Below are 27,073 nucleotides of genomic sequence, written 5' to 3' on the forward strand. Positions count from 1 at the left end.
AAAGGAGCAGGTAAATATGTGGGAGAGAAAGAGAAGAAATGGTGAGATGAAATAGGGTGGGGGGTTCAAGTCCCCATTAGGGCCCTAGGGATGGTGATCGGGGTTCACAGGCAGGGAGGGGGGGGGGGCAGAAAAATGAGGATGAAGGGAGGGAGAGAGAGAGAGAGAGAGAGAGAGAGAGAGAGAGAGAGAGAGAGAGAGAGAGAGAGAGGACAAAGGGCGGGGTGCAGGCGGGCACGAGGGCGCACAGGCGGGGAGGAGGGGGAGGGAGAGATGCGCAGGTGGGAGGAGGGGAAGGAGAGAGCGCAGGAGAGAGAGATGGGGGGAGGGCAGAGAGAGAGCGAAGGGCAGGCAACGTGAAGGGGGGGCGCAGGCAGGCAGCGGGAGAGGGGCGGCGGGGGGGGGGGGGGAGAGAGAGAGAGAGAGAGATGTAACAAACTCAAATAGAGAACTGAGCGGGCCCCTCCGATTTGGCGATCAATTCCCCATCGAGAGTCCTCCCTTGAGTCTCAGCGCCCAGTGAGGTCGGTAGACCCCACTGAGCCCTAGGTGAGTCTCTCTCGGTAGCCTTCCTCTCCGATGGGTCTCTCCCAGCAGCACCCCTCTCTGGCCTCTCCATCCCCCCACCCCCCCACCCCCCTTCGCCTCCTCCCCCACCCCCTTCGCCGCCTCCTCCATCATCGCCCCCATCTTTGCCTGCAGCAGCTTCTTCCGCCCCGCCCTCCGCATTGGAGCCCGCCCTCCCCCCTCCGTCCGCCTCTCCAGAGCACTCCCGTCGCCCCCCAATAGCCCCGGACCCGGAGCGGAGACAGTCGGCGAGTTCCGTTCGCCGATTGATTCACTGTTTCTTTGAGCCGGTTGAGATGACCATCGCTGCCTCCCCGGTGAAGGCTCTCCCGCTAGAGTCCCGAGGTGGGGCCTCTAGGATCTTAGGGCAGGCGGTGGATTATAGTTTCTTCCGTTTTCTTCCGGCGGAAGGGACATATATGTTTGAGGAGACAGTAGCACCTCTTTGGATATGTGTGGTTTCCACCACTCCAGACCCTCTACGCCACTTCTCTTTCCCTTTGAGTGCAGCTCTAGGGACTAAGTGGGACTCAGAGTTGGTGAACTGCCGCCATCCAGGGTCAGACAGTTGAGCGCTCTCATAATCTTCACGATCTTCGCATCACCGACGTACTCACCCATCTATGGCGATTGGCTAGGATGGAGTTGGAGGCTCATCCCACAAGACAGGGAGATGGTGGCCTCCATCCTGGAGGTGCTACTCTATGTTCATGCATACTTCGGTGAATCTGTTGCAGTACCTCTCCCCCCCTCTTAGAGGTACCTCCATTGTGATCGATGGAGTCTGGAGTACGCATATTCTCGCGCTCGGAAGGAGTGGCGTCACATGGAGGACATGATACGTACCCACTTGGCATGCCTTTGCCCCAGGATGGATTGTGATTATTCCCTGTCTAAACCCTCGCCCAAGACTCTTTGAGTGGAGGGTAGTTCTGCCTCACACAGAGATTGATATGTGGATAGTCTTGTGGAACATACAGGGTTTAGGGGGGCCTCAGTGCTTTCACAGACGAGGCGTTCTTAGAGGAGGGCTTCAGAGAGTCCTAGTGGGGGGGTCTATTGACATTCTTTTCCTTCAGGAGCATCAACTCTTAGAGGGGCGTACCCGCCGATGCGGGAAGATTTTACCAGACAGGAGTCATACTGTTTGGTCTCCATCCTTCGGCCCTTCAGGGACACAAGGAGGAGTTTGCATCTCTGTCAGTGAAAGAGTCATTGTTCCGGGGCGAGCACAGTGGATCACCATTTTGATTGGAGAGGATAGCGTTAGCTTCCTCAATGTTTATTCCTCGAATGCCACTACAAGTAGAGCCCTCTTTTGGAGCACAATGCAGTAGGCCCTTCCCCAGGCCGACTTTTGGTGCATGGGTGGCGACTTCAACATGATAGAGGCATCAAAGGATAGACTTGGAGGAGGTAAGGCCATAGTCTTAGGAGCAGAGTACTCTGCCTGGGAGGATTTGATACTGGTACTTAGGGGACAGGACCCTTGGGATCTGCCAGAGTTTGGAGGAGGTACGGCCACATTCTCAGGAGCAGAGTACTCTGCCTGGGAGAAGCTGATACTGGTACTGGGACAAGACCCTTGGCATCTGCCAGAGTTTGAGCGCAGCCCTGGGAGCCTCAGCTTCTCGAGAGCGGATAGGAGGAGCACCGGCCCCAACCTTTCTAGACTTGACAAGTTCTACGTTTATGAGTGGACTTGCAGCCGTGGGGGCATGATCGGTATCTTGGCAGGCACTTCTTTTTCAGATCACGCCTCGGTTATTCTGTCCCTAGAGGACCCTTGGAGGCACGACAGGCACGTGAGCTCTAGGATTCCGGACAGCCTCATTCAGGACTCCAAGATCTGCAGTAGGATAGAGCGGATTTGGGCGGAACTGGACTTTACCTCAGGCTTTGATGTGTGGGCTAAATCCCTTGAAAAAGGATGCTTCTTAATGATAGTCTCTTAATTCAAAGCTAAACTCTAGGCTTGATAAGCTAGAGATTAAGAAAATGGTATTTTTATGATTTTGTGTTAACAAAATAATGGTTAATTCTTTTAGATTATTTATAAGTAGTTAAAAACTACTTTGATTGATTCTAAATGAGAAATAGATTATCCTATCAATTTGGGAAAAGAGAAATAATGGAATTAGCTTAATCTAGTGGAATAATTATAATTAAGTTTATGATTATGGTTAAACTTATGATTTAAATTTATAGTTTGATTTTAAGCTTAAAAGAGGAACTACTATCATATTTTCATTACAAGCTTTTATTCTTTAGGAGCAAAAGCTGAGTCTGAGGAGGGGCCTAGCCTCTTTACAGCGGCTTCAGGAGCGTTCCCCAGATATCCCATGGATTGAGAGTTAGCTTGTTGCCGCCCGCACGGAGATTAGATCCATAGAGGAGAGGAGGGTGGAGTACAGATTCCATGCCAGAGTGTCATTCTGGACCCAGGCTAGGGACAGAGTCGCATGAGATTTCTTCGGGATAGCCGGTCCCCACAGGAGGAAAGATGGGATTTGTAGGCTGCGTGGCCAGGATGGAGCTATTGTTTCTGACTCCCCCCCCCCCCATGTGAGAGCCATCGCCACTGATTTCTTCCACTCTCTTCTCACATGTGCCCCATTATCCCGACAAGTGGTGGACATGCACGAGGGGGTTTGGCGACACACGAGAGAGGTGGTTCCTCCTCCTCTTTGGTCCTTACTGACTCCATTCATAGCAGAGGAGTTGGCGGGAGGCGATGACAACATTACTCAGGGGCAAATGCCCGAGGGCGGACGAGCTTCCAATTTCTTTCTTTCTTTGTCAATGGGACCTCATGGAAGGCGGCCTTCGAGCTGCCTTCAATGAGATTATGCTCACAGGTGCCATGCCAGAGAGGCTCTCAGAGGGCTTGATTCACTTGATTCCCAAGAAGGGTGGTGTCAGTTTGGAGATCCGGCAGTGGAGACCCATCACTTTTCTAGGGACCGCTTATAAGATCTTGGCCAAGGCCATCAGCAGGAGACTTCAGGCCTTTTTCCCGGACTTGATTCATGACACTTAGACCGGCTTTGTTCAAGATCCGAGCATTCTGGACAACTTTTTCACCTTGTGGGAGGCGATAGCTTCGGCTAGGATGCCGCAGCAGGACCTCATAGTGCTACTCCTAGACTTTGAGAAAGCTTATGATAGGGTTGATTGGAGCTTTCTGGAGGGCACGATGAGCCGAATGGGATTTCCCATGGAGTGGATTCGGAATCTCAGGACTTTACTCAGCATCACACAGCCAGGTTCTCATTGAGGGAGCCTTTCCCGCTCAGTTCGGCAGGGCTGTCCTTTGGCACCTTACCTCTTCCTATTCGTCGCTGAGGCCATGAGTAGTTTTCTCTCAGCCCAGGAGGTCGGGCTTCAGGGATTGTGTCTTCCCCTCCTCACGCAGGAGGAGCTACTTGACTCAGAGTTTGTAGACGACACAGCAGCCTTCCTTTCAAGAGATGTGGGGAATCTCTAGAGATTCACAGAGGCAATCGAGATTTTTTGCCGTGCATCAGGAGCACAGTTCAATTGGCACAAGTTGTGTGGTTTTTGAGTAGGCTCAGCACCTACCCCGACTTGGCGCCTAGTTGAGGCTTTTCAGTGGATCCTGAGGGGCACTCCAGGTTGCTCTATGTCCACATCACTCCGTGCATGGATTTGGGCATCACAATCAATTCTCTCAGCGCGTCAAAGTTGGGTCCCGACGAAGATAGTGCAAAATCGCCATAACAGAGTTTCGGATCGGAAATGAGTCCGAATCGCATCTGAACACAACAAGAAAGATCCGGGTTGCTTGCCACACATTTGTCCATGCATGATTCGAATTTCATGCCTCTTCGGCGCCGTTTGGGCCACTGTTGGAAATTTCCGCCATTTGCCACGCTCGTGCATCTTTTTCGAGAACCCGGATTCGGACAGTTAGAAGTTGAGGATCCGGGACCCCATCAGAGAACGGACCACACGGACAATGATATCTCTCCTGAGTGGGGTGAGCAGCAGCTCACCCCACTCCTTTTGAGTATTCAGAAGAAGCTTTTATACTGGAGTTTTGCGAGGCTCTCCCTAGCAAGTAGAGTGGTGGTGGCGAACCAGGTACTTCTTGCCACCATGTGGTACATCACTTCGTGCTGGGCCTTCTCTTGGGCATGTATTGGCCAGGTACAACGATTGATCCGGAACTTCTTATGGGCCGGTAGATGGGAGGCCAGCTAGGGCCAAGGTGGCATGGAGAGTGATCATTTAGCCACGTCGTAGAGGGGGCTAGGCCTCATTGACCTTGCTATTCAGAGCCGTGCCTTGTTGGATAAGTTGATTGTTAGAGGGCTCCTTCTTGGCCGTGAGCCTTGGAAGGATTTCTTATTGGCCCGGATTTCAGCCCGCACCCCGAGTCTTGGGGGCCCTTGGCCATACAGTACCAGATGGATTTTCATAGAGATGCGGGTCCACGGTTTTAGTCCAACTTTTGAGGAAAGATTTGTAGCCAGCTTACTTCGAGCTTGGGATCATCTTAGGTTGGCCCTTAGACAAATCGCTTCGGCAGCCTCAGAGGAGCAGCTTCGGTAGCCGTTGGTCTGGAACCCCTGATCCGTTTATCCAATGGCCACATGTTGGGGGCCCGACCGCATGTATCATGGGGCGCCTTGAGCATGGGACTAGCCATGTGTCTTGGAGATTGGATCGACACAAATAGTTACCCCCGAAGGTGCAGGAGAGGCCCGACAGGGGTCCTCGACTTAGCTATCCCTCAGGAGTGGTTGACTCCTATCGCAGACCTGACCTCCCCAGTATGGCTAGGTGTGTTTACTAGACATGATATTCTCATGGCGGTCCACGGTGCAGATGAGGATAGTGGTCTGCTCACTTTTTCTATTGGATCCCATGGTAGACTTGAGAGATCCGAGCTTCCCATAGAGGGTGCGGCTAGGTTGCAGGATCCAAATGCCAGAGATTGATGGCACCCTGGCTGCAGCAGCAGGTGCGGCCATCCTCAGGAGTCTCAACGACATTGTCTTTGGGATTGCCCGAAGGCTCAGCAGATCTGGGAGTGGATTCTCTGCATCTTCACTATGGACAGGGCCTTGACCTGGATCATTACATGGGGCACTGTCGCTTGGGCCATAGAGGTTGTGATTGTAACTTGGTTGAACACAATGCTAATCAATATACTTAAATACACTAAGATTTGAAGGACACTTGCTCATATACAAGAAGTAAATTGCTGAATTGACAAGAGACACACAATGAGCCAGAACGGCCGACCCCTTCCTTGAGTAAATTGTATTACTATTGGAGAAATTCAATACATAGCTTCACAGGCATCCATTGCCAAATCCTCCATGCCAATGCATATGAAATTCAGCATTTAGAAAACAATGGTATGTCGATGTAGATCACCAAGGAGCTGCCTTGATGCCCGGCCCGACTTCAGTGCCCATATTCTCTACCATTGGCTCTATGTTCTACCAAGCAAGGTAGCAACATCTTCAAGAGCACATCGGACAAGAGAAATACTACACAGGGCGGCTAAACAAGGAGTCTTGCCCTTCTACTGAATAAGTAATGACAACACATTGTCCAATTAGCTTACCAGTCTTCATAGAAGTTGTTGCAAGCGGAAGCCTTCGCGTTGGAAGCTTTAGAAGTGTTGATATCTTCGATTTGCCGCAATCCTTCGCGGCAAAAGTCTTCAAGAGGATAAAGGGAACCCACTGAAAGCTTCCCCTATGGTTCAACTTGAGAAAGGAAGGCTGAAATTTTCAGCAAAAAAACCAAAAATTACAGCAAAAATAAGAGCTGTTTTCGCTGAATTTCAGTCATTGGGAGTGAGTAGGAGAGTGATTAGCACTTGGAAACACTCTTGGAAGCTTGGAAAACACCCTAGCAAGTTGGGTATGGCTATGGAGAGCTTGGAAATGGAGAGAAATGGTGGAAAAACAGAGTTTTCAGCCTCCAAAAATCCTCATGAAGAGAAAACACGAATTTTCTCTTAATAAGTGAATTGGGGTCCAATCAGGTGAAGGGACATGGGGAGATGCCCATTTATGAGTAAAAGGGGAGGATCAGGTCCTGGACATTGAGTCTTGTCCGCTCGGGACTTCAGTGAGTGTGAACTTAGAAGCGGTCATAATTTATAAGTGACTTTTGGGCGCCAAACTTTAATGAAGTGGGAACGCACTCACTTATAAATATTGGCTAAGTCCTAAGGGCTATTTGAGCCTAGATTGGGTAATACTTACCACCTGTTCACATGCCACACAACCATGTCAACAGACATTTTCACACGTATGGTTCACGGGCGGGCGTCCCCTCATGAAAACAGCATGCAATTTCAATTGCAAGCAAGCACATAAAGATGCTATGCAATGCAGCATTGGCATGAGCAATTTCCGTTCATGAAACCATATAAGACCAGGCGTTTCCAGGCAAGTATATGCGATACCAGACCCAGTGGAAAGCCAATCCTCCAGGCGTTTCCGGGCATGTACACAAAGGCACAAGTCCCAGCGGAAAGCCAAGTCCTCCAGATATTTCGGGCATGATAATTTCAAGTCCCAGCGGAATATCATATCCAACTATACAGCATGACACGTGTCAATCACATGCATAGGCACATTCCATAAGCCATGGACACCAATCCAATATGTACATAGTGTGAAAGCAAGAGTGAACCATTCGGGTGGCCAAATGGTGACAGTGATGGTCAGGGCTTATGAGGAGGATGGGGGAGGGCTAGCCCTTCAGGTCTCTTTTGGCAATACCAGTCACAGTCCCACGTACAGATCAGTGGCAACGAGGCTCATGCAAGAGATGGGAGATTTGCAGCAGCTGCAAATTGCAGCCTGGCACATTTGGCGAGCTAGATGTAGCGAGGCCATTGAGGGTACCCATACTCCGCTTGCTGTTGAGTCCATCAAGAGCATTTGGCTCGACATCATTCATACCCTCCATGGTCAGTGGGGGAAGCTTCAGGGAGTATTTGACCGCATGCGGAACCGGCGGGAAGCTTTCGTGAGGCTCCGGAGCCCTGAATCTTTTCTCACAGATAGAGGTGGTGACCCCACTTGGCATTACAGACCACCTGTGTGGTTGTCCCCCTCCCCCCTCCCTTTGTATGAGATAGCCTTCTCCTCACAGAGCGGCCAGCCGGAGGAGAAGTGTCTCTTCCCCTTATGATCATGTGATTCCCGCCCCATATATGAGGCAAGTTTGTATCTAGCCCTTTGTGGATGTTTTTCATTAACTAATAGAAGGATTTTTTTTCTGGGAAAAAAAAGAGGACCCATCCTTGGTTTGTAGTTTTACCTTCGATAGAGGTTGTGAGGTGCGACACCACCTGCTGTTGCATGAGTGAATGATATGCTTGATTGTTATTAAAGCCTCATCAAGTACATGCTTTTATATGCTAAAAAGCCTTATCTTTGACACATCACATTAAGGGGGGCAATGACACATGGCTATGCCTATGACATCACTACTTATGACATTCACACATAAAAAGGCTATAAGAGGTGGTTCACACACACTCACTCACTCACATAAGTGTGTTCACACACACATACAAGGGCTGTTCACACACAGACACAAGTGGGTACACAAACAGGGGTACACATACACGATGGGTACACACACAGAGACTCCGGAATACCTAACATCGTCAGAAAGGAACCCTGTACATCACCGTGGGGTCACGAAGGTGTTGAAGAGCAATCTGGTAATGCTAGGTTCTTGAAAGTGTGTGAATTTTGAAAGCAACGAGGGCTTGGATAGCCTCTTGTCCATTTGGGCTGGGATGCCGGGCGCATGGTAAAAATAAGGTGGATCCTAGGTATACATATGTTGTGATAGTATCCACAGGATCTCCTATCTAGGAGAAGTGATGTCTGGATGCTACCGAATGAGGTGTTAAAGATCAGAACCTTGATCTGCCCAAGGTTAACATGAGGTCCGTTGCCCACAAAAGGTGTGCAATGCAGGTTGTGCGTCTATAATCCCTTGGCTGAATCTGAAATGGGCACTATGTCATCTGCATACAATAGGAGGGGGATCAAGGTGCTTCCGAGAAAGAAAGAAAGAAAGAAAGCTGTATTAACGTCTACTAGAGGTTGAACTCGACCTATGAGACAAATCAATGTACAATTGTCAATGTCCTCTGGGTGTCCAGAAAAAAAAAAGGACAAAATGAACATGAAATAAACTATGAAAGTACTGAGCTAGTGGGGGGGGGTGTGATGGATGGAGCACTACTGCTAGAGGCTCAATATGCAACCTATATGCGTAGAGTATACAAGAATGCAATGCAAATCTGTCTGGCTCCAACCAGCACCATAACGGGGGTGTAATATGTGATACATAGGCGATGGCGAGGCAAAAATCCCTCGGAGCATGATCTCCAGGTGTGAGTGTAAGTGAGCTAGCCGCTCATGGATATGGTGCTGATGTCAAGCCCGTATCTCTGTGATCTCCCTCTGATGTAGTCTGGGAGTCTGGTAGCCTGGTGCTCTCGGTCTCCCTCTGGCTCGGAAGTCCGCAGCGTGCTGAAGTGTAACCCCCTCTTGTGTCAGGGTAGGCACTGGGATAGATCTCTGGAAGAAATGAGTGAGCTGGAGCTGTCGCCCACCTCTCCCTATGGTATGAGTGCGTAGCAGTGCCTCTCTATGGCGCTGTGTCTCTAGCAAGAACTGCCAAATTTGCGTTGGTCTGCGGATTCCATGATCTGGCGGAGTGAGGGATGTCCACTGAAGATGGTGGTGTATCTCTCTCTAATGTCACTATATGCTCTGCATCTGCATACATAATGCTCCTCACTCTCAACCTCCTCGTGGCATAGTCTGCATATCCTCTCTGCTCTTGGGATCTGTGCTGCCCTACTACCTGCTGGTGTGATGACACTCTGAGCTGGCCAATCGCCACTCGGGCACTGTGAGGCATGTACACAATCCATATATCTGGGTCGCTGAATGAATCCATCGCTGAGATACGCATAAACTGATCTCTGTAGTATAGCATCTTCGGCGGTAGAGGCTGACTGGGTGTAATCCAAGTCTCTTGAGTGTATCGCTCCACACGGATCGCCACTCCTACACAAGTTCCGTACCAGCAGCAGCTGTTTCAGCAACAGTACCAGCAGACGAAGACGTCATTCCTTCCGAGGTAGAAGGCGACGACCTTAAAACTCTTTATCGTCTTTTACAAGCCAGTAAAACAAAGAAATTGGAAATTAAACCCCCTGACTCTTATGGTGGTCAGCGCAATAAGCGCATCTTAGACCAATGGCTCTACAAATTGCAGTTATACTTTGAATCCATGACCCTTTCTGACTCCAAAAAGGTGACTTTTGCGGTATCCCTCCTCAAAGACACTGCTTTATTATGGTGGCAACGACGACAGCACTCTGGAAAAACGGTTACAACGTGGGAAAAATTCGAGCGGGTCCTTCGTAAGCAGTTCATACCTGCCAATGCGGATTTCCAAGCCCGTACTCGCTTACGCCATTTGGACCAAAGCTTATATCTCCCAGTTCACCAACTTGATACTGGAGATTGATTCTTTGTCCCCAGCGGACGAACTTCATGCCTTCGTTGAAGGGCTTAACCCCACACTGCGTGCCGATGTTCAGAAATATAACCCTGTCGATCTTGCCGATGCCATACGATATGCCGAGCGCGTTGCAGACATTAGTTCTCGAAATTCGGCCTCTTCCGGTCGAGCTAATGACTTTCAGAAAGCCAATGGATCTCGTATGAGCCGAGATAGTCACATAGAGTCATCTGGCTCTTCTACCTCCCGGCCTAATCCCCAATGGAATAATTCTCAACACCCTCGCCGATCAGAGGGATCGTCCTCTTTTCGGTTCCGACGTTCTAACTCCTTCCAACCACGCAGTTCGGATCGTGGACAGGACCAAAGACGTGACCAATCTCGCAATCCTCGTCCTTCTACTGTTCCTTCTGGACGGGATCAATAAAAGACAGGATTGTGCACAATTTGTAATGGACCTCATCGTTGGTTTGAGTGCCCCAAAAGACCAACCCATCGACAGAATTCTAATGCTGAACCCCCCATTTCTGCGGAGAAACCCCTAATTGCTGACAAAGGAAAGCGTGCAGTTAACCACCATGCTATTGCACATGCTTCAGTAATTACCGCTACTGCTACAGCACAAACTGCCTCTTCACCGTTGCCTCAGCGGTCTACTCAGGTTTTGGTTCTTCAAGGTTCTATTTCCAGTCACCCTATTCAGGTGCTCATTGACAGTGGGTGTTCTCATAATTTTGTGGGAACCACCTTGACTTAGAGATTGAAGATTCGGACTTCTCCAAGTACGGTTGTTTATGAAGTAGAGCTTGCCGATGGTTCCACATCCTCGTGTAACACCATTGCCAAACACCTCTTCTTTCGAATTCAGCACTATGTTGACAAATTGGATTTCCAAGTCATGAATTTGGCACATTATGATATGATCCTTGGTCAAGAACGGTTAATATGATCCCCTGATTAGTTTCCGGAACCATTCTATACAATTTGCTCAAAATGGTATGCTTGTGGCTCTCGAAGGAATCATAGACCAACCTTCTACACCAACCCTTTCAGCTCTTCAAGTGAAACGGTGGGTCCGCAAGAGTGGTTGTTCCTCAGTACTTTTGATGGTCTATTCAGCCAACGACTCTCCCGAGGACATAGATATAAAGGTGATACTTGGATCTTTTTCCTCAGGAGCTTCCTGCGGTCCTCCCACCTCGTCGACCAGTCGACCATGCTATTGATATTCTTCCTGGCAGTGCTCCACCTACTCATGCTTCATATCGAGTTTCTTTTACGGAATCTCAGGAGATACAGCGACAACTTACTGAACTTTTGGGAGAAAGGACATATTCGACCAAGTAAAAGCCCTTTTGGAGCTCCAGTGCTTTTGGTGAAAAAGAAGGATAAGTCTATGCGTCTTTGCATCGACTATCGTGCCCTTAATAAGTTAACTATCAAGAATAAGTATCCTCTTCCACGCATTGATGAATTTTTTGATCAATTGCTCCATGCAAAGGTCTTCTCCAAAATTGATCTTAAGTCTGGATATCATCAAATTTGCATTCGCGAAGGTGATGAATATAAGACAGCTTTTCGCTCAAAATATGGTCATTACGAGTACCTGGTCATGCCATGCGGGTTAACCAATGCCCCCGCAACATTTATGAGTCTGATGAATGATCTTTTTCGTCCTTTCTTGGACAAGTTCGTCATTATTTATCTTGACGACATCCTGGTGTTCAGTCGTAATATGGAAGAACACAAGGCACATCTTAAGATCGTTTTCCAGGTGCTTCGAGACAATGCTCTTTATATCAATCGAGGCAAAAGTGAATTCTTCAAGACATCCTTGGAATACCTTGGACATGTTGTTTCAGCAGACGGAATTTCCGTGGATCCAAAGAAAATACAGGTTATTGTCAATTGGCCAACTCCCACAAACATCCATGATGTTCGTTCTTTTCTGGGACTTGCCAACTTCTATCACACAAAGGTTCATCGATTTTCCGAAATAGCTGCTCCTCTCACCGAACTTTTTAAGTCCGCTCTTGCATTCCAATGGACTGAAGCCGCAACACAAGCTTTTGCAAATTTAAAGACAGCTTTGACAACAACTCCTGTCATGGCTATTCCAGACCCTACTCTCCCCTTTGATGTTTACACGGATGCTTCTGATATTGCCACTGGTGCCGTTAATGCAACAAGGACGTGCTATTGCGTTTGACAGTCATAAGCACTTTGCAATTCAAGGAAGATACCCGATATATGACAAGGAATTTTTAGCTATTGTTCATGCCTATCGTGCATGGAAACATTATCTCCTTGGTGCGGATTTAGTGGTAAAAACAGATCATCATTCTTTGAAATATATCTTCACGCAGCCAGTTATGAATGCTAGGCAAGCACGTTGGGTCGAATTCTTAGCCAATTTTCATATGACAATTGAGTATGTTCCTGGTCTTACCAATGTGGTTGCGGATGCTCTCAGTCGTATACTGTCAGCTTCGGTCTTGGCTATTTCTACAGTTGAAATGGATATACCTCAAAGTTTCAAGGATCGTTATTCAACAGATCGTGATTTCGGAAGTGCATTTCGAATTCTCAATTCTCAGAATGCAACTCCTTCTGACTTAAAGATTTATGGCGCATATACAATAGTGGATGGTTTATTATGTTATCAGGACCGTATTTGTGTACCTCATGATACTCAAGTTCGAAGAGTATTGGTGGTGAAAAAACATCACGAGGTCACTTATGCTGCACACCCAAGCATCAACAAGACTTATCGTCTTTTGACAACTACATACTATTGGCCTCAAATGAAGCAAGATGTTATTGTTACAGCGTGTCTCTTGTGCCAACGTATGAAATCTAGCAGACAAGTTCCAGCTGGTCTTCTTCAACCACTTCCAGTTCCCAATGAACGCTGGGAAAGTATTAGGATGGATTTTATCACTTCATTGCCACGTTCTTCTAAAGGCAATACACAGATTCTTGTGGTGGTTGATAGATTTTCTAAAACGAAATCATAAATGTCGAACTGTCGGCTCTGTGTCCGTGCATTGAAGTCCCCCATAAGGAGGACTTCCCCAGGTTGGAGTAGTGTATGATCTCATCTGAAAGGGCTGCATATGGTGACTCTCCCAATGGCCCTGTGTCCTCCTCCTCTCTACTCTCCTCTTCTACTGTCATGGCATATCTCGATCCTAGGAGAGAAGTAGCATAGAGCAATGTATAACACCCTGTCTGCCGAGAGCTGCAGTCTGATCCACATGTATCTAGCCTCCTGGTCACGTAATATTAGCATCTTCAAAAGACCCAATGGGGCTGAGAGAAAAATATAGTACAATGAATCCATGGGAATACTTAATCATGGAAAACTGAAAAGAAAACTATCTATGCCCTGATAACATGCAGATACATCATGGGCTCATGTGGGTACAATGAGAGACAGGAAATACATTATGAGCTCATACGGATAACAGTGGAGAACAAGAAGAAGATATATATTAATGTCTTGTGAAAGACCCAATGGGTCTATGAGACAAAAGGTGTACAATATGTCCATGGAATCTCATCATGGAAAAAAAAGACAACATAACAAAGATAACTAACACTAGTCCAAGGTAAATGTAGATATGTATGAGAGAGAGAGAGAGAGAGAGAGAGAGAGAGAGAGAGAGAGGTGAATGGGCCTTGAACATGGGATCTTCGTGCTCGTTTTGTGCTATATGCTGTCGTTTGAGACAGGAAGAGACTTACATGCAGTAAATGTATATCTGTTGCTGTTCATTGTTATGGCTATGCGTTTGCTAAATGTATCAATTTGGCCAGATAAACACTATGTCTTCCCGAGCCTTGGCATCGGCCGTGGGTGGCATCGATTCAATAATCAGCCTGTCAGACAAATTGGGTGGCTCTGCACCTGGCACTCAGTCAAGGGCTGCTGTGGGTGAGGATCTAGCACAGGTGACCAAATGCAGGTCACAAGCAAGGGCACTCAGTTCACCAGACGGGATTGCAATCAATAGGAAATTTAAAAGGCGAATCGATTCCATGGCTTTGAGTTTGCTGTCTTCTGATGGAAGCGTGGTGAATAGCTTGCAGAGACCTAGTGGAACAGACTTGGAAACTGAGTCCACTGCAACGTCAAGTATAAAACGCCCTAAGGTTGAGGTAAAGTAAAATATTGATGGTGATCTTTCTTTTCTGCTTTGCAGGCAGCTTTCTTTGACCTTTTCTTGTTGCTTTAATCATTCCATCCATCCATCCCCTCATCTTATGTATCCACCCACCCATCTATCTATCTATCCATACATCTTGTCCTTGTATCTGTCTATCCAAACATCTTTCCCATCTATCTATTCATTCATCTCTGTGTGTGTGTATGGTCTGTGTACCTCTATACCCACTCATCTGTTTGTCTGTTTGTTCATTTGTCTATGTCCTTCTACTGTCCATCTGTGCAACTATCCAATCATGCATCCATCTATCAGTCTATCTATCACCTAGAGCAACATTCTTCTTGCGCCAACGGGCAACATAACATTGCAGCTTTTCTTTTCTTTGTACAGAGAAGTTTGGATGAAGAGATAAATCACATTAATGAACGGCTCATAGATACGCACGTTGAAATCAACGATGACAGAACTGAGGAAACTGCAGCAGATGGAAAGGAGGGAATTGTGGTGACCTGCTCCTATAACGCGATTGCAATGGAACCAAATACTGCTTTTCGCAGCAATTCGTTTCATATAGTGAGTTGCCACAACTTTGTATCATAGTCAAAAGAAATCTTTCGAGGTTTTGAAGGTTTCAAGGTTTCAAAGGCTTTTTTTCGAAAGGTTTCATCCATCACTAAAAAACCACATACATACATACATACATACATATGTATATATATATATGTATATGTAACTTGGTTGAACACAATGCTAAATCAATACACTTAAATACACTAAGATTTGATGGACATTTGCTCAAATACAAGAAGTAATTTACTGAATTGACAAGAGACACACAATGAGCCGGAACGGCCGACCCCTCTCCCTCAAATAAAGTATATTGATCTTGGGAGAATCAAGTACATAGTGTCATGGGCATTTCTGACCAGATTTCCATACCAATGCACATGAATATAGTATTGCAAACAAGTGGTTGTAAATGTAGACTTGCAACCCACATTACCCTCTCAAGTTCCTATGTTTCCTACCATCTGCTCTCTATTGTTCCACCAATACATGGTAGCAACAATCGGCAAGAGAGCACGTAGGACAATAGAACACTACACAGGGTATGTGATCTTGTAATCCAGCTCCTCCCTCCTGCTACTTGCTTCCATATTTAAGCATAAAAGCTTACCAATCGCAAGTAGAGCCAGAAATTACAGCAATAAAGAGAGCTATTTTTGTTGAATTTCAGTCATTGGGAGTGTGTAGGAGAGTGATTAGCATCCGGAAACACTCTTGGAAGCTTGAGAAACACCTTAGCAAGCTTGGAAATGGAGTAGGGAAGGAGAATGTGTAGAAAATGCAGCCCAACAGCCCTCATGAAGGAGGCGCCAATCACTAGAGAGAGGAGTGAGGTGGTGAGTTGTCCAGTGTAGGTAGTAGGCATGTGCTTTGTGGAGCAAGCTTGAGTGGACACATGTATAGTCACAAGGGACGGGGGATGGTGACGGGGAACGGCCATAAGTAGGGAACGGGGACGGGAGAGAGAACGACACTCAAAAAATACTTTTTTTAAAAGTTCTACACTTATTCTACTTTGGAAGTACATCAAAATGAGCACAAATTTACACTAAAATGATAAGCTTTTGAGTCATATTAACAAAATACGCCAATCAAAGAGTGAAGGCGTTCACGGTTGATTGTATTAATAATTAAGTAGATACAAAATGAGTCATGACTCAAGAGTCAGGACTAAGATCTTGCGCCTAATCGATGCATCAGGCACAAAACGATCCAAGATGATCCTCCATCCAGCGCTCACCTCTCGGTCGCTCTCCTGCTTGTTGCCTTGGAATTTTGGGTCCACCACATTAGCTGCTACATGCAACGGAGAGTAGTAGGAATTCCACCTTCCTAGACACGAGGCATGGATCTCCTCGTATCTGCTTCTCTATCATGCGATCCATGGCCTCGTAGACCTTGCCTATGCATGGTATATAGCGTCTACAATTCTCAATAGGTGGAGTATGGGTCTCACCATAGCATTTGTGGTCTGCATACGCTCCCACCAAGAGGCGTCATCCGCCCGTAGCCTACACTCTTGGCCAGTGTTTGTATGGGACTCTTGCATGGTGACAAACTTGTCGCTAAGGAAAAGCCCCCTCAAAGCACCGCTACAATCCTTCAACCAGCCCAACATGAGAAAGTTGTAGGTAAACCGGGTGTTGGAATATTTGAGGAGAGAGAGACATGACCTCTTGTTGAACTCATGCCGAAGTCTTTGGTGGTTGAGGACAAAGGAGACCATGGTGTTGGCCTCCTCAATGAGCGGGCTGATCCATGGCAATGCCCCGATGTCCTTTAGGAGGTTGTTTAGGCAATGAGCCATACAAAGAACACCGTGACATGTCCATACATACCTTGGAGAATAGCTCCCGTCGCCCTATTGGAAGGCTCCCCATCCGCAACAAAGCCCACTACATGCTCGGAGCCAACGATCTCCATGGTGGTAGCCCACTCCGCCGCAAGCACATCCGCGCTCTTCCTGGTGCTGGATGCATCATGAGATTAGATGAAGTACATCTCTCCGCGGGAATATGCAACCACGCCGTGAATACTCCTCTTGCGGGTGTCACTCCATCCATCCACAATGAGGGAGACTCCGTTCCTCCCCCATTGCCGCTTTGTGTTGTCGGCCGCTTGCTCTACAATGCGCTTCTCCTTCTCGAGGAATGTAGTGCGCAAGCTCTCGGATGAGGGGGGCGTATAGGTTGAGCCATACTCCCCAATCTTCTTAACCATGACCTTGAAGTATTTCGACCTATTCAAGAAAGTAATTTACTAATGAGAAGGGGACTAGGATGATGAAAACATGAATGATGAATTGGCAATGATCGATTGCACTTACCTAGCCGCTTGAAAGGCAATGTGGTCGTGGAAGAAGAAGCGGGCCACCGCCGTATCCACCTCCTCCTTCAACTTGGGGTTCCAATTCTCCCCAAGTGTAGATTGTCGTCGTGGGACACGTAATGGTTGAGAGGCCATGGAGATGGAGGGTGCTGGCGTCGTGGATGGAGTAACATTCCGACTTGATGGTGAAGGTGATGGTGTGCATGATCCCGATCCACCACATGACTCCATCGTAGAGGCTTGAGTCTCTCTCCCCATCGTCGCGGGATCCACGGCCACTCGTGGTGTCCTTCTTGCTGCTTCGACCGCCTCGTAGACGCTAAGCTTGTCAAGAAGTTCCCGTCTCTTCTCGGGCGTGACATTCATGCAAAACCTCACCTCATGCCCAATCTCATGCAAGAGGTGGGCTCGCACTTTGTTGGCGCCACCCGTTCGCCGGTACGGGCAAAGCTTGCATGCCCATGGCCGAGAACCGCCTCCATGAGCCGATGGGGTGTAGTTAACCTCCTCCCACCATGTTCATCCCGTTGTCCTTCTACAGGAAGCCCCGGCACGTGAGGAGGATGCCATGGTTGAAGATGGCTTGACTCTTGAGCCTTGAGAAATGAGAAAGGGAGAGAGAAAGAAAGAAAGAAAGAAAGCTGTATTAATGTCTACTAGAGGCCGAACTCGACCTATGAGACAAATCAATGTACAACTGTCAATGTCTTCTGGATGTCCAGAAAAAAAAAAGGACAAAACGAACATGAAATAAACTCTGAAAGTACTGAGCTAGTGGAGGGGTGTGATGGATGGAGCACTGTTGCTAGAGGCTCAGTATGCAACCTATATGCGTAGGGTATACAAGAATGCAATGCATATTTGTCTAGCTCCAACCAGTACCATAATGGGGGTGTAATATGTGATACATAGGCGATAGCGAGGCAAAAATACCTCGGAGCATGATCTCTGGGTGTGAGTGTAAGTGAGCTAGCCGCTCGTGGGTATGGTGTTGATGTCGAGCCCGTATCTCTGTGATCTCCCTCTGATGTAGTCTGGGAGTCTGGTAGCCTGGTGCTCCCGGTCTCCGTCTGGCTCGAAGGTCCGCAGTGCGCTGAAGTGTAACCCCCTCCTGTGTCAGGGTAGGCATTGGGATAGATCTCTGGAAGAAATCAGTGAGCTGGAGCTGTCGCCCACCTCTCCCTGTGGTATGAGTCCGTAGCAGTGTCTCTCTGTGGCACTGTGTCTCAAGCAAGAACTGGCCAAATCTGCGCTGGTCTGTGGACTCCATGATCTGGCGGAGTGAGGGATGTCCACTGAAGATGGTGGTGTATCTCTCTCTAATGACACTATATGCTCTGCATCTGCATACATAATGTTCCTCACTCTCAACCTCCTCCTGGCATAGTCTGCATATCCTCTCTGCTGTGGGGATCCCCCCGCTGCCCTACCTACCTCAATCTCAAGCTGGTGTGATGACACTTTGAGCTGGCCAATTGCCACTCGGGCACTGTGAGGCACGCACACATCCATGTATCCAGGTCTCTGTATGAATCCATCCGTTGAAATACGCATAAACTGATCTCTGTAGTATAGCATCTTCGACGGTAGAGGCTGACTGGGTGTAATCCAAGTCTCTTGAGTGTATCGTTGCCATAAATCCTGCCGAAGGACTCTGTTGCTCTCACTATGAGAGAGCTGGATGTGTGGTGCATGTATATCATACTGGAAAGGTGGTAGGTGATCTATATTAAGACCATGCTGAGTGAGCCACTGTATCATGAATACCATGATCTCCTATTTCCACTCTCTGCGAGCTGCCTGGACGCCTCAAAAGCTCTATGTGAGAGTCGATCTGATGGCATATCTTTGATCCTCTGTATGAAGCAGATGGGCCTCTACTAGCATAGGAGGTGAAGCAAACTCCATCCGGACAATGTCATGTGGGACGGAGGGTTTGCTGCGGCTCATTCGTGAGAGCATGAGAATCTGAGGCCTCTCTATCTGAGACCATGTGGAGGTGGCGAGCCTAGGTGCCCATATTGCTGCAACATACATCAAAGTAGGGGTGACTAGTGTGTCAAACAACCACCCCTTCATGCGGGGCTCCTGGAAGTGTGCTAGTGACATTGTCTCTCTAGCATGGCCAGAGCTGCATACCCTCGTGTGAGTCTTATCCCTGGCTGCCTATGCCATAGTAAATCTTCCTGGTGGAGTCGTAAATGTAATTCCCAGGTACACATATGAGTCTACCACCTCTACCTGTCCTCTTGCTAGTGTGAAGATGGCCTGTTGTCGAACCGGCCCTGAGGTGTGGAAAATCATGGCCTTGGTTTTCCCAAGGTTCGCTGTAAGCCCCCTGTCCCCTCTGTGTGCAGAAGTCGTCGAGTGCATGGAGATGGTGCTGTAGTCCCATCTGTGAGAGAGAGAGAGAGAGAAAGAAAGAAAGAAAGAAAGAAAGATATATTAACGTCTACGAGAGGCCAAAGTCGGCGTATGAGACAAAAAATAATACAACTGTGTTCTTCCGGTCATCGGAAGAAAAGAAACAAAAGAAAAAGTGTGCATGTGTCTGGATACAACTGTGAATCATCATGGATCGGTGGAGCCCATATACAAACAATATAAGGGGGGTGGGGATGTGGATGGAGTGCTAAGGCGAGAGAGAGAGAGAGAGAGAGAGAGAGAGAGAGAGAGAGAGAGAGAGAGAGAGAGATATTAACGTCTGCAAAAGGCCAAAATTGGCCTATGAGACAAACAAGTAGTACAATGATGTTCCTCCAGTCATCAAGAGGAAAATGTGGAGTGAGAATAAAATGTACAGGTATGACAACACGACCATAGGGGACTCAATGGTGGTGTACAAACGAGAGGGTGTGGATGGAGTACTAGGACTACTAATGCATCTCTATATGCTGAAGGGGTGATACAAGTATGATATGTTATCTACTCCTAACTCCATCCAGTCCCATAGTCTGGGTACAATATGTCATACATCCGATCTGAGGATGCCGTAAATGTCTGGAACATGCGTCCTGGATCAGAGCGAAAATGTGCCAGCTGCTCCTGGACCTCCTGCTGGTGTCGAGACCGGATGGCCGTGATCTCTTTGTGGTGTAGCCGTGGTGCCTGGTAGCCGGCTAGTCTGGGTCGTCGCCTAGCTCGAATCTCCTCCGCTCGCTGAGATGTCACTCCCAATGTGTGTGGCTGGGCTACTGGTGCCAATCTCTAGAAGAAGTCAGTCAACTGGGACTGTGTTCCTCCGCTATGATGTGCGGGTGTCTGAAGAAAGATCTCCCTCTGTCTCTGTAGTGCTAGTAGTAGTCTGCCTAGCTGTCTCTGGTCCGATTTTTCCCAGATCTGTTTAAGTGATGTGGTCCCTCTAAAAACCTCAGGATAGCATGCCCTGATCTCCTGCAAAGCACCACACTGGCAAACAAAATGCTCCTCTGTCTCTACCCCCGTCTTGCATAATCTGCAAATGCGCTCTGCTCGAGGGATGCATGCTGCTCTCCCAGTCTCGATCTCTAGTTGGTGTGATGAGACCCTTAGTCACCCAATGGCTACTCTGGCTCCATGTGATAAGTGGACCTCCAAGTATCGTGGTCGCTGGATGAAGCCGTTTGTGGAGGTGCTCAAGAAGTGGTCTCTGTAGTAGAGCATCTTCGTCGGGAGTGGCTGATTGGGAGATAGCCAAGTCTCCTGTATGTGGCCCTGCCAAATGTCATGTCTCATGACTCTGTTCCTCTCTGTCTGAGAGAGGCGTCTGTGCGGTGCAGCTAGGTCATACTGTAAGGGTGGTAATCTGTCAATATCAATCCTGTGTGATGATATCCACTGTACCACCTGGGAGTACCATGACCAGGTATGTCCCTCCTTAGCAAGCTGTCTGGATGTCTCAAAAGCAGCCCGAGATACCCGATTTAGTGGGAGCTCCCGCATCCTGTGTATAAAAGATATAGTCTGGAACATGGCCTCTACTAACATAGGTGGTACAGCAAACTCCGCTCGAAGGACATCATGTGGTACTGAAGGTTTGCTGCGAATCATCCGTGAGAGCCTAGAGGCTTGGAAGTTGGAAGACTCAAGAGGCTTGAGGGAGAGGTGAGAGAGAGAGAGAGGGAGAGAGAGTCTAGATAGTAGAGAGTAGGGCGGCGGGCCTTGTGTGAGAGGCTTGGAACTTGGAAGTTGGAAGCTAGAAGAAGCTTGAAAGCTTGAAAGTTGTGTGTGCTTGTAGCCTTGTAGAGGCTTGTTCTTATATAGATAGGCAAGAGAGAGAGGCAAGCCTCAAGGGCAAGAGAGAGAGAGAGGGCCAAGCCATCCCCAAACGGCCAAGCCAACAGCCATAAACGGCTAGAAATGGCGAACGAAACGGCTAGAAACATGCAGAAAAACGGGCAGAAAATAGCGCAACAGCTCCCTGCCGTCCCCCACCGGCGTCCGTGTTTCTGAAGGCGTCCCCGTCCCCGTCCCCTGTGAGTGACGATTTCTAAGGGACGTCCGGCCGTCCCCTGCCATCCCTGTCGCCGGTCCGTCCCATTTTGGTGTCCCTCCATTCCAAGCCCTCGTCCCTTCCATCCCCTGTGACTATGGACACATGGGTGGCTACTCCCTTTGTACAAAGGGGATAAGGTTTGGGCGGTGGACATTGGGTTATGTCCACCTTGGGACATTAGTGTGTGTGAACACGAGGTTGGTCATAATTTATAAGTGAGTTTTGGTCGCCCAAAACTTAATGAATTGTGTACACACTTACTTATAAATTAGTGCTAACTTCTAAGGCTAGGTTTATGACCAAGACTTACCACCTATCACATGCCACATAACCATGTCAGCAGACAATTTCACACACACGGTTCGTGGGCGGGCGTCCCCTTACTCGGAACTACACATTGGTCAAGCAAGCATGAAAACAGCATGCAATTTCAATTGCAAGCAAGCACATAAAGGTGCTATGCAATGCAGCATTGGTATGGACAATCCCTGTTTATGAGATTATACCAAAATAGACGTGCTCCAGTCAAGTACACGAGGTACCAGACCCAATGGAACACCAATCCACTTAAGCGTTTCCGGGCATGTACACGGAGGCACAAGTCCCAATGGAAAGCCAAGTCCACAGTATCACATGAGTGGCATCAATCCCTTGCATATACAACTGCCATGGACACCAGGCCAATGTACATACAGGATGAGAAAGCACGGGTGGACCAATTGGGTGGCCAAATGGTGTCATCCCCGCGGCTTTAAACAGTTGTCCGCAACTAAAAAGCATCCAAATATGTGTGAAGCACATGCGGGCAATCTCTAAAGAACTCTTCATCTACCCATTTAGCATCAATGGGAAGATAGTTTTTAAACTTCACAAGGTAACGCCTGACAACTTTGCTTGCAGAGCAAGCTTGCGTTCCTTGTGATACACAATTTGCTCTGGTTGCAAGATCTCCTCAAGCTCATCCACTTCTGGTGGGTCCTCAATGACCATTTCATTGGGCTCCGGTCCTACATACTTGCGAAGAAGACTCACATGAAAAGCATTGTGTATGTGCCAATGACTAGGTAATGCCAATCTGAAAGCCACTTCATTGATCTTCTCGATCACTTGAAAAGGCCCATAGTACCTGGTTGCAAGCTTAGGATATGCACCCTCTTTGCCAGGCCTCTTTGCAAGTCTTGCTTTCTCAAATTTCAGCAATACCCAATCATTCTCTTTAACATCCAATTGCCTTCTATGCTTGTCGGCAGTCTTTTTATGCTTGTCTTGTGACCTTGCATGGCTGTCCGCACCTGAGCAAAAGCAATATCCAAGTCTCTTACATACTCATCAGCTGCAAATATCCCATCCTTTGTGCGAAGGATGGGTGGCAAAACCACCTTACCATAAACAATCTCAAACGGGGCCTTTCCCGTAGATGCATGCACTGTGTTGTTGTATGCAAATTCCACAAGCGGTAAGTACCTCTCCCAAGAAGACTTCTGATCGGCCACATAACATTTCAACAAATCCAACACGGCTGAATTTGCAGCCTCACTTTGTCCATCCGTTTCAGGGTGATAAGCTGATGAGAAGTCCAATTTGGTGCCCATATTATCAAATAAGGTCCGCCACAAGAGACTTGTTGTCCTGGGATCTCTATCCCCTACAATGGACTTCGGCATTCCATGATGCTTGAACACTTGTGTAAGATATATTTTAACCATATGCTCAACTTTGATGGTCTTTTTGACCGGCAAGAAGTGAGCTTGCTTGCTAAACCTGTCCGCAATTGTCCAAATTGCATCATTACCCTGTTGGATCCGTGGCAAGTCCATAATGAAATCCATTGTAATACTTTCCCATGGCTGCGTGGGAATAGGCAATGGCTGAAGCAAACCTGGTGCCTTTTGCCTATCAAATTTCACCTTTTGACAGGTGATACATGCACGTACATGTGCCTCTATGTCCTTCCGCATACTTGGCCAAAAGAAATACGGCTCAATCATGTGCGTAGTAGGCATTATGCCTCTATGACTAGCATATGGAGGAGCATGGTATTTCCAAAACCTTTTGCCTCATGTCAGACACCACACATAGGCAATTATCTTTCATGAGATAACCCTCTTTGATCTCATATTAGCCATGAGCATGACCAGCCATCAAATCAGCAATAGTGGCAAAATCAGCATTCGTATGATACAAATCACGCATGGCAGACAAGTCTCCATGAGAGGCAACCGATATAGCTGCTACATATGGTTTTGTGACAATGCATCTGCCACTACATTCTTCTTTCCTGGGGTGTGCAAGATCTGAAAATGAAACATAGAGAGAAAATTGGCCATCCTCATATGCTTCTCTGACAATTTACTTTGGGTAAGAAAATACCTCAAACTCTGGTGATCTGTTTTCACAGTGAAATCAGCCCCAAGAAGGTAGTAAGTGCATGAATCATAGCCAAGAGCTCTTTCTCATAAATGCCAAGAGGTAGTTCTGCAATCTACGGCTCTCATAAGCCACGACATGTCCCTCTTGATTTAAGACAACTCCTATGCAATTTCAAGATGTTTCACATTTCACACTAAAAGGCTTTTGCAAATCCGGCATGATCACAATGGACCATGAGTAGTTGCATCTTTCAATTTTAGGAATGCATCTCTCTCTACATTAGTCCATTTGAATGTGGCCGTCTTCTTTGTCAAATTATGCAAAGGAGAAGCAATCCATGCGAAGTGCCGAATGAACCTGCGGTAGTAAGAGCATAATCCAAGAAAACTACGGATCTCATGTACCGAACTCAATTCGGGCCAATTCCGAATTGCATCAATCTTTGCAGGATCCATCCGCACTCCATCTTTGGACACAATATGCCCAAGATAATTTATCTCTGATAAGAAGAACTCACTCTTCTTTGCATTTATGAAGAGTTTATGCTCACGGAGTTCTTCAAAAACAAAGGCCAAATGAGCTCTATGCTCTTCTTCGGTCTTCGAGAAGACTAGGATGTCATCAAAGAAGACACCTATAAATTTTCTGTACCCATGGAATATGCGATCCATCATTCTATTGAATGTAGCCGGGGCATTTGTAAGACCAAAAGGGATAACAAGATACTTATAAAGCCCAAATGATGTCTTGAAAGCAATTTTGTGTACATCCTCAGGTACTACAGGCACTTGATGATACCCACTCTTGAGATCAATTTTATCTAAAGCATGCCGATCCAACCAACTTGTCAAGGATGTCGTCTATTCGTGGAATCGGAAACCGATTCTTGATGGTAAGCTTATTCAAAGCTCTATAATCCACACACATACGAAAGGATCCATCCTTCTTTTGAACCAAGAGGACAGGTGAACAATATGGGGAAGAGCTTGGCTGAACCAAACCCTTCTCAAGAAGCTCATTCACCTGCTTCATGATCTCCTCTTTTTGGGATGCACTTACACGATAGGCTGGCCTATTAGGTGGTGAGCTACCCGGCACAAGATCAATGCGATGATCTTTCGGTCATACGGGTGGCAACTCATTTGGTTACTCATCAACAAAACAATCATTGTGCTCTTGCAAGAATTTCAGCCTATCATTACTAAGAGTGTTTACATGTACATTATTTTCCTCAACATGATCTCGTACAAAAATCAAGTACCGAAACACTCTTTTTCATTACTTTCTTAATTTGTACATGAGATAGGAGGGGAATGGTATCACCCTCTTCACCAGCATCAATTACATGCTGTTGGCCTTTATGCATGAAGGTGATCCTGTTACACGGCTCGACCATACCCAGATAAACACTTGGTTCATAAACCAGCGGAAGAGGCACTCATCCTCGAATTCAAGATAGTCGTCGCCGGCTCTGTCATCCTCTTCATCCATGCACGGATCAATACGTTTATGCCACGGCTTTCCAAGCAATACATCACAGCCATTCAAAGGCACCACAAGAAAATCCTCATGATCCACATAGCCTTGAATGTGTATGCGCAACTTGCCAATAATAGGCATGACCTGCACTTCTCTTCCAACAAAGGCAGTCCCTGCTTCAATTTGAGGACCCATGTCCTCCACTTCAATACCCAAAGCAACTGCCATCTGTGTGGATATGAAATTCTTAGATGCACAATCATCAAACATGAACATATGCACATTAGCATTTGCATTATCACGCTTCTTCTTGTTTGGGCATGCCTTTGCAATATGCTCGGTGCTACCACAAGTAAAGCATTTTCCCTCGCTCATATACCATAGTCTCTTAGTTTGAAGGGACGCTTCTTGGTAGTGTTATTTTGAGCCTTTGGACCATTTTTCTCTTCATTTTGGTCCTTTTTAGGTGGCTATTCATTATTTTGCAGGTTTTGGATAGCCCTCTCTTTGCCTTGAAATGAGGGTTTAGCCTTATTGGATCGACTCAATTTGAGTTCCAATTGCTCGGTGGCAGTGGCGGCTGCAATTAATTGGTGTAAGGTGTGACCAGGATACATTTGTAGTCCCGCTCTGTACATGGATTGCAATCCCGATTGAAACCTTCTCTTCCTTTCCGCCTCGATGACATGCATAAATGGAGACACCTTCAAAAGTACTTTCTAAAACTTTTGTACATGTGCATTCACTGATTCCCCCTCATTTTGCTTCACCCAATCCCACTTCATTGTTATCTCATTCAATGCATTGGGAGGCAAGAATTGAGCATAGAACCTCTCCTTGAACTCTTCCCATGATCTAACAGGATTCGGTGAGAGCTTCTCCGTGAGCCACCAATGGGCAGCAGTGCCTTTGATAAACATGCTTACATGCTGGATCATGGATTTCTGAGCGAAATTCTCATCACTGAAAGCAATATCAAACTGGGTAATAAAAGCAAGTGCCTTTGATGCATCATATTCCCCATGATATGTGTCAAACTTCACAGATTTGTCTCAGGCTTTGAAGTCACGAGATTTTGATGCATGTGCCTATATCTCAACATGTTTTCCCCCATGTTTGTCCATTGGGACAGCTCCTGTGATGACTGGCATCATTTTAGGACCAAAAGGTGATGCATAAGGCGTAGATACATGTGCCCTGTAAGCATGCGGCATTGCTGGCCCCTCAACATGCATTGGTGCATTTTCAGCCATAGCTTCTCCCTCACGAGCACACTCGAAGGCATGAGTGGCATGAGAAATACGCGGAATACCTGCACCAATAGAAAATTACAGCCCATGTTGCATGTGTTGTGCATGCACATTTTCAGCCGGCAATGGCATTTGACATATATTTTGACCACTACCATAAACATTGTATCCTTGGTTGCCTTTTCTGCATAGGCATCCTCGGTACAAGCCAAGTATGCACGTGCTTTATCCCTCGGTTGCATGTGCAACTCTTGAGCAATCATTGCCATTGTATAATCCGTATAAGATTCAGCTTTCTTGGCCTTCAAACGGTGATGTAC

General features: G+C 47.2%; 1 protein-coding gene across 2 annotated transcripts in view; it reads left to right on the plus strand.

Moving 5' to 3' along the window:
• LOC147624524 (mediator of RNA polymerase II transcription subunit 15a-like) overlaps positions 1–27,073 on the plus strand; it is a 94,449-nt gene that overhangs the window by 40,298 nt on the left and 27,078 nt on the right. The window contains exons 8-9 of one of the 2 annotated variants that reach the window (XM_086819547.1): positions 13,936–14,277; positions 14,676–14,858. The exons of the other annotated variant lie outside the window; for it this stretch is intronic. Coding sequence (XP_086675673.1) covers positions 13,936–14,277; positions 14,676–14,858 — 525 coding nt within the window. The remainder of the gene's footprint in view (positions 1–13,935; positions 14,278–14,675; positions 14,859–27,073) is intronic. 2 annotated transcript variants of the gene reach the window in all.

This window comes from Cibotium barometz, chromosome 25 (genome assembly GCF_041138505.1).
Source record: "Cibotium barometz isolate CiBa-2024 chromosome 25, ASM4113850v1, whole genome shotgun sequence".
Taxonomy (NCBI): Eukaryota; Viridiplantae; Streptophyta; class Polypodiopsida; order Cyatheales; family Cibotiaceae; genus Cibotium; species Cibotium barometz.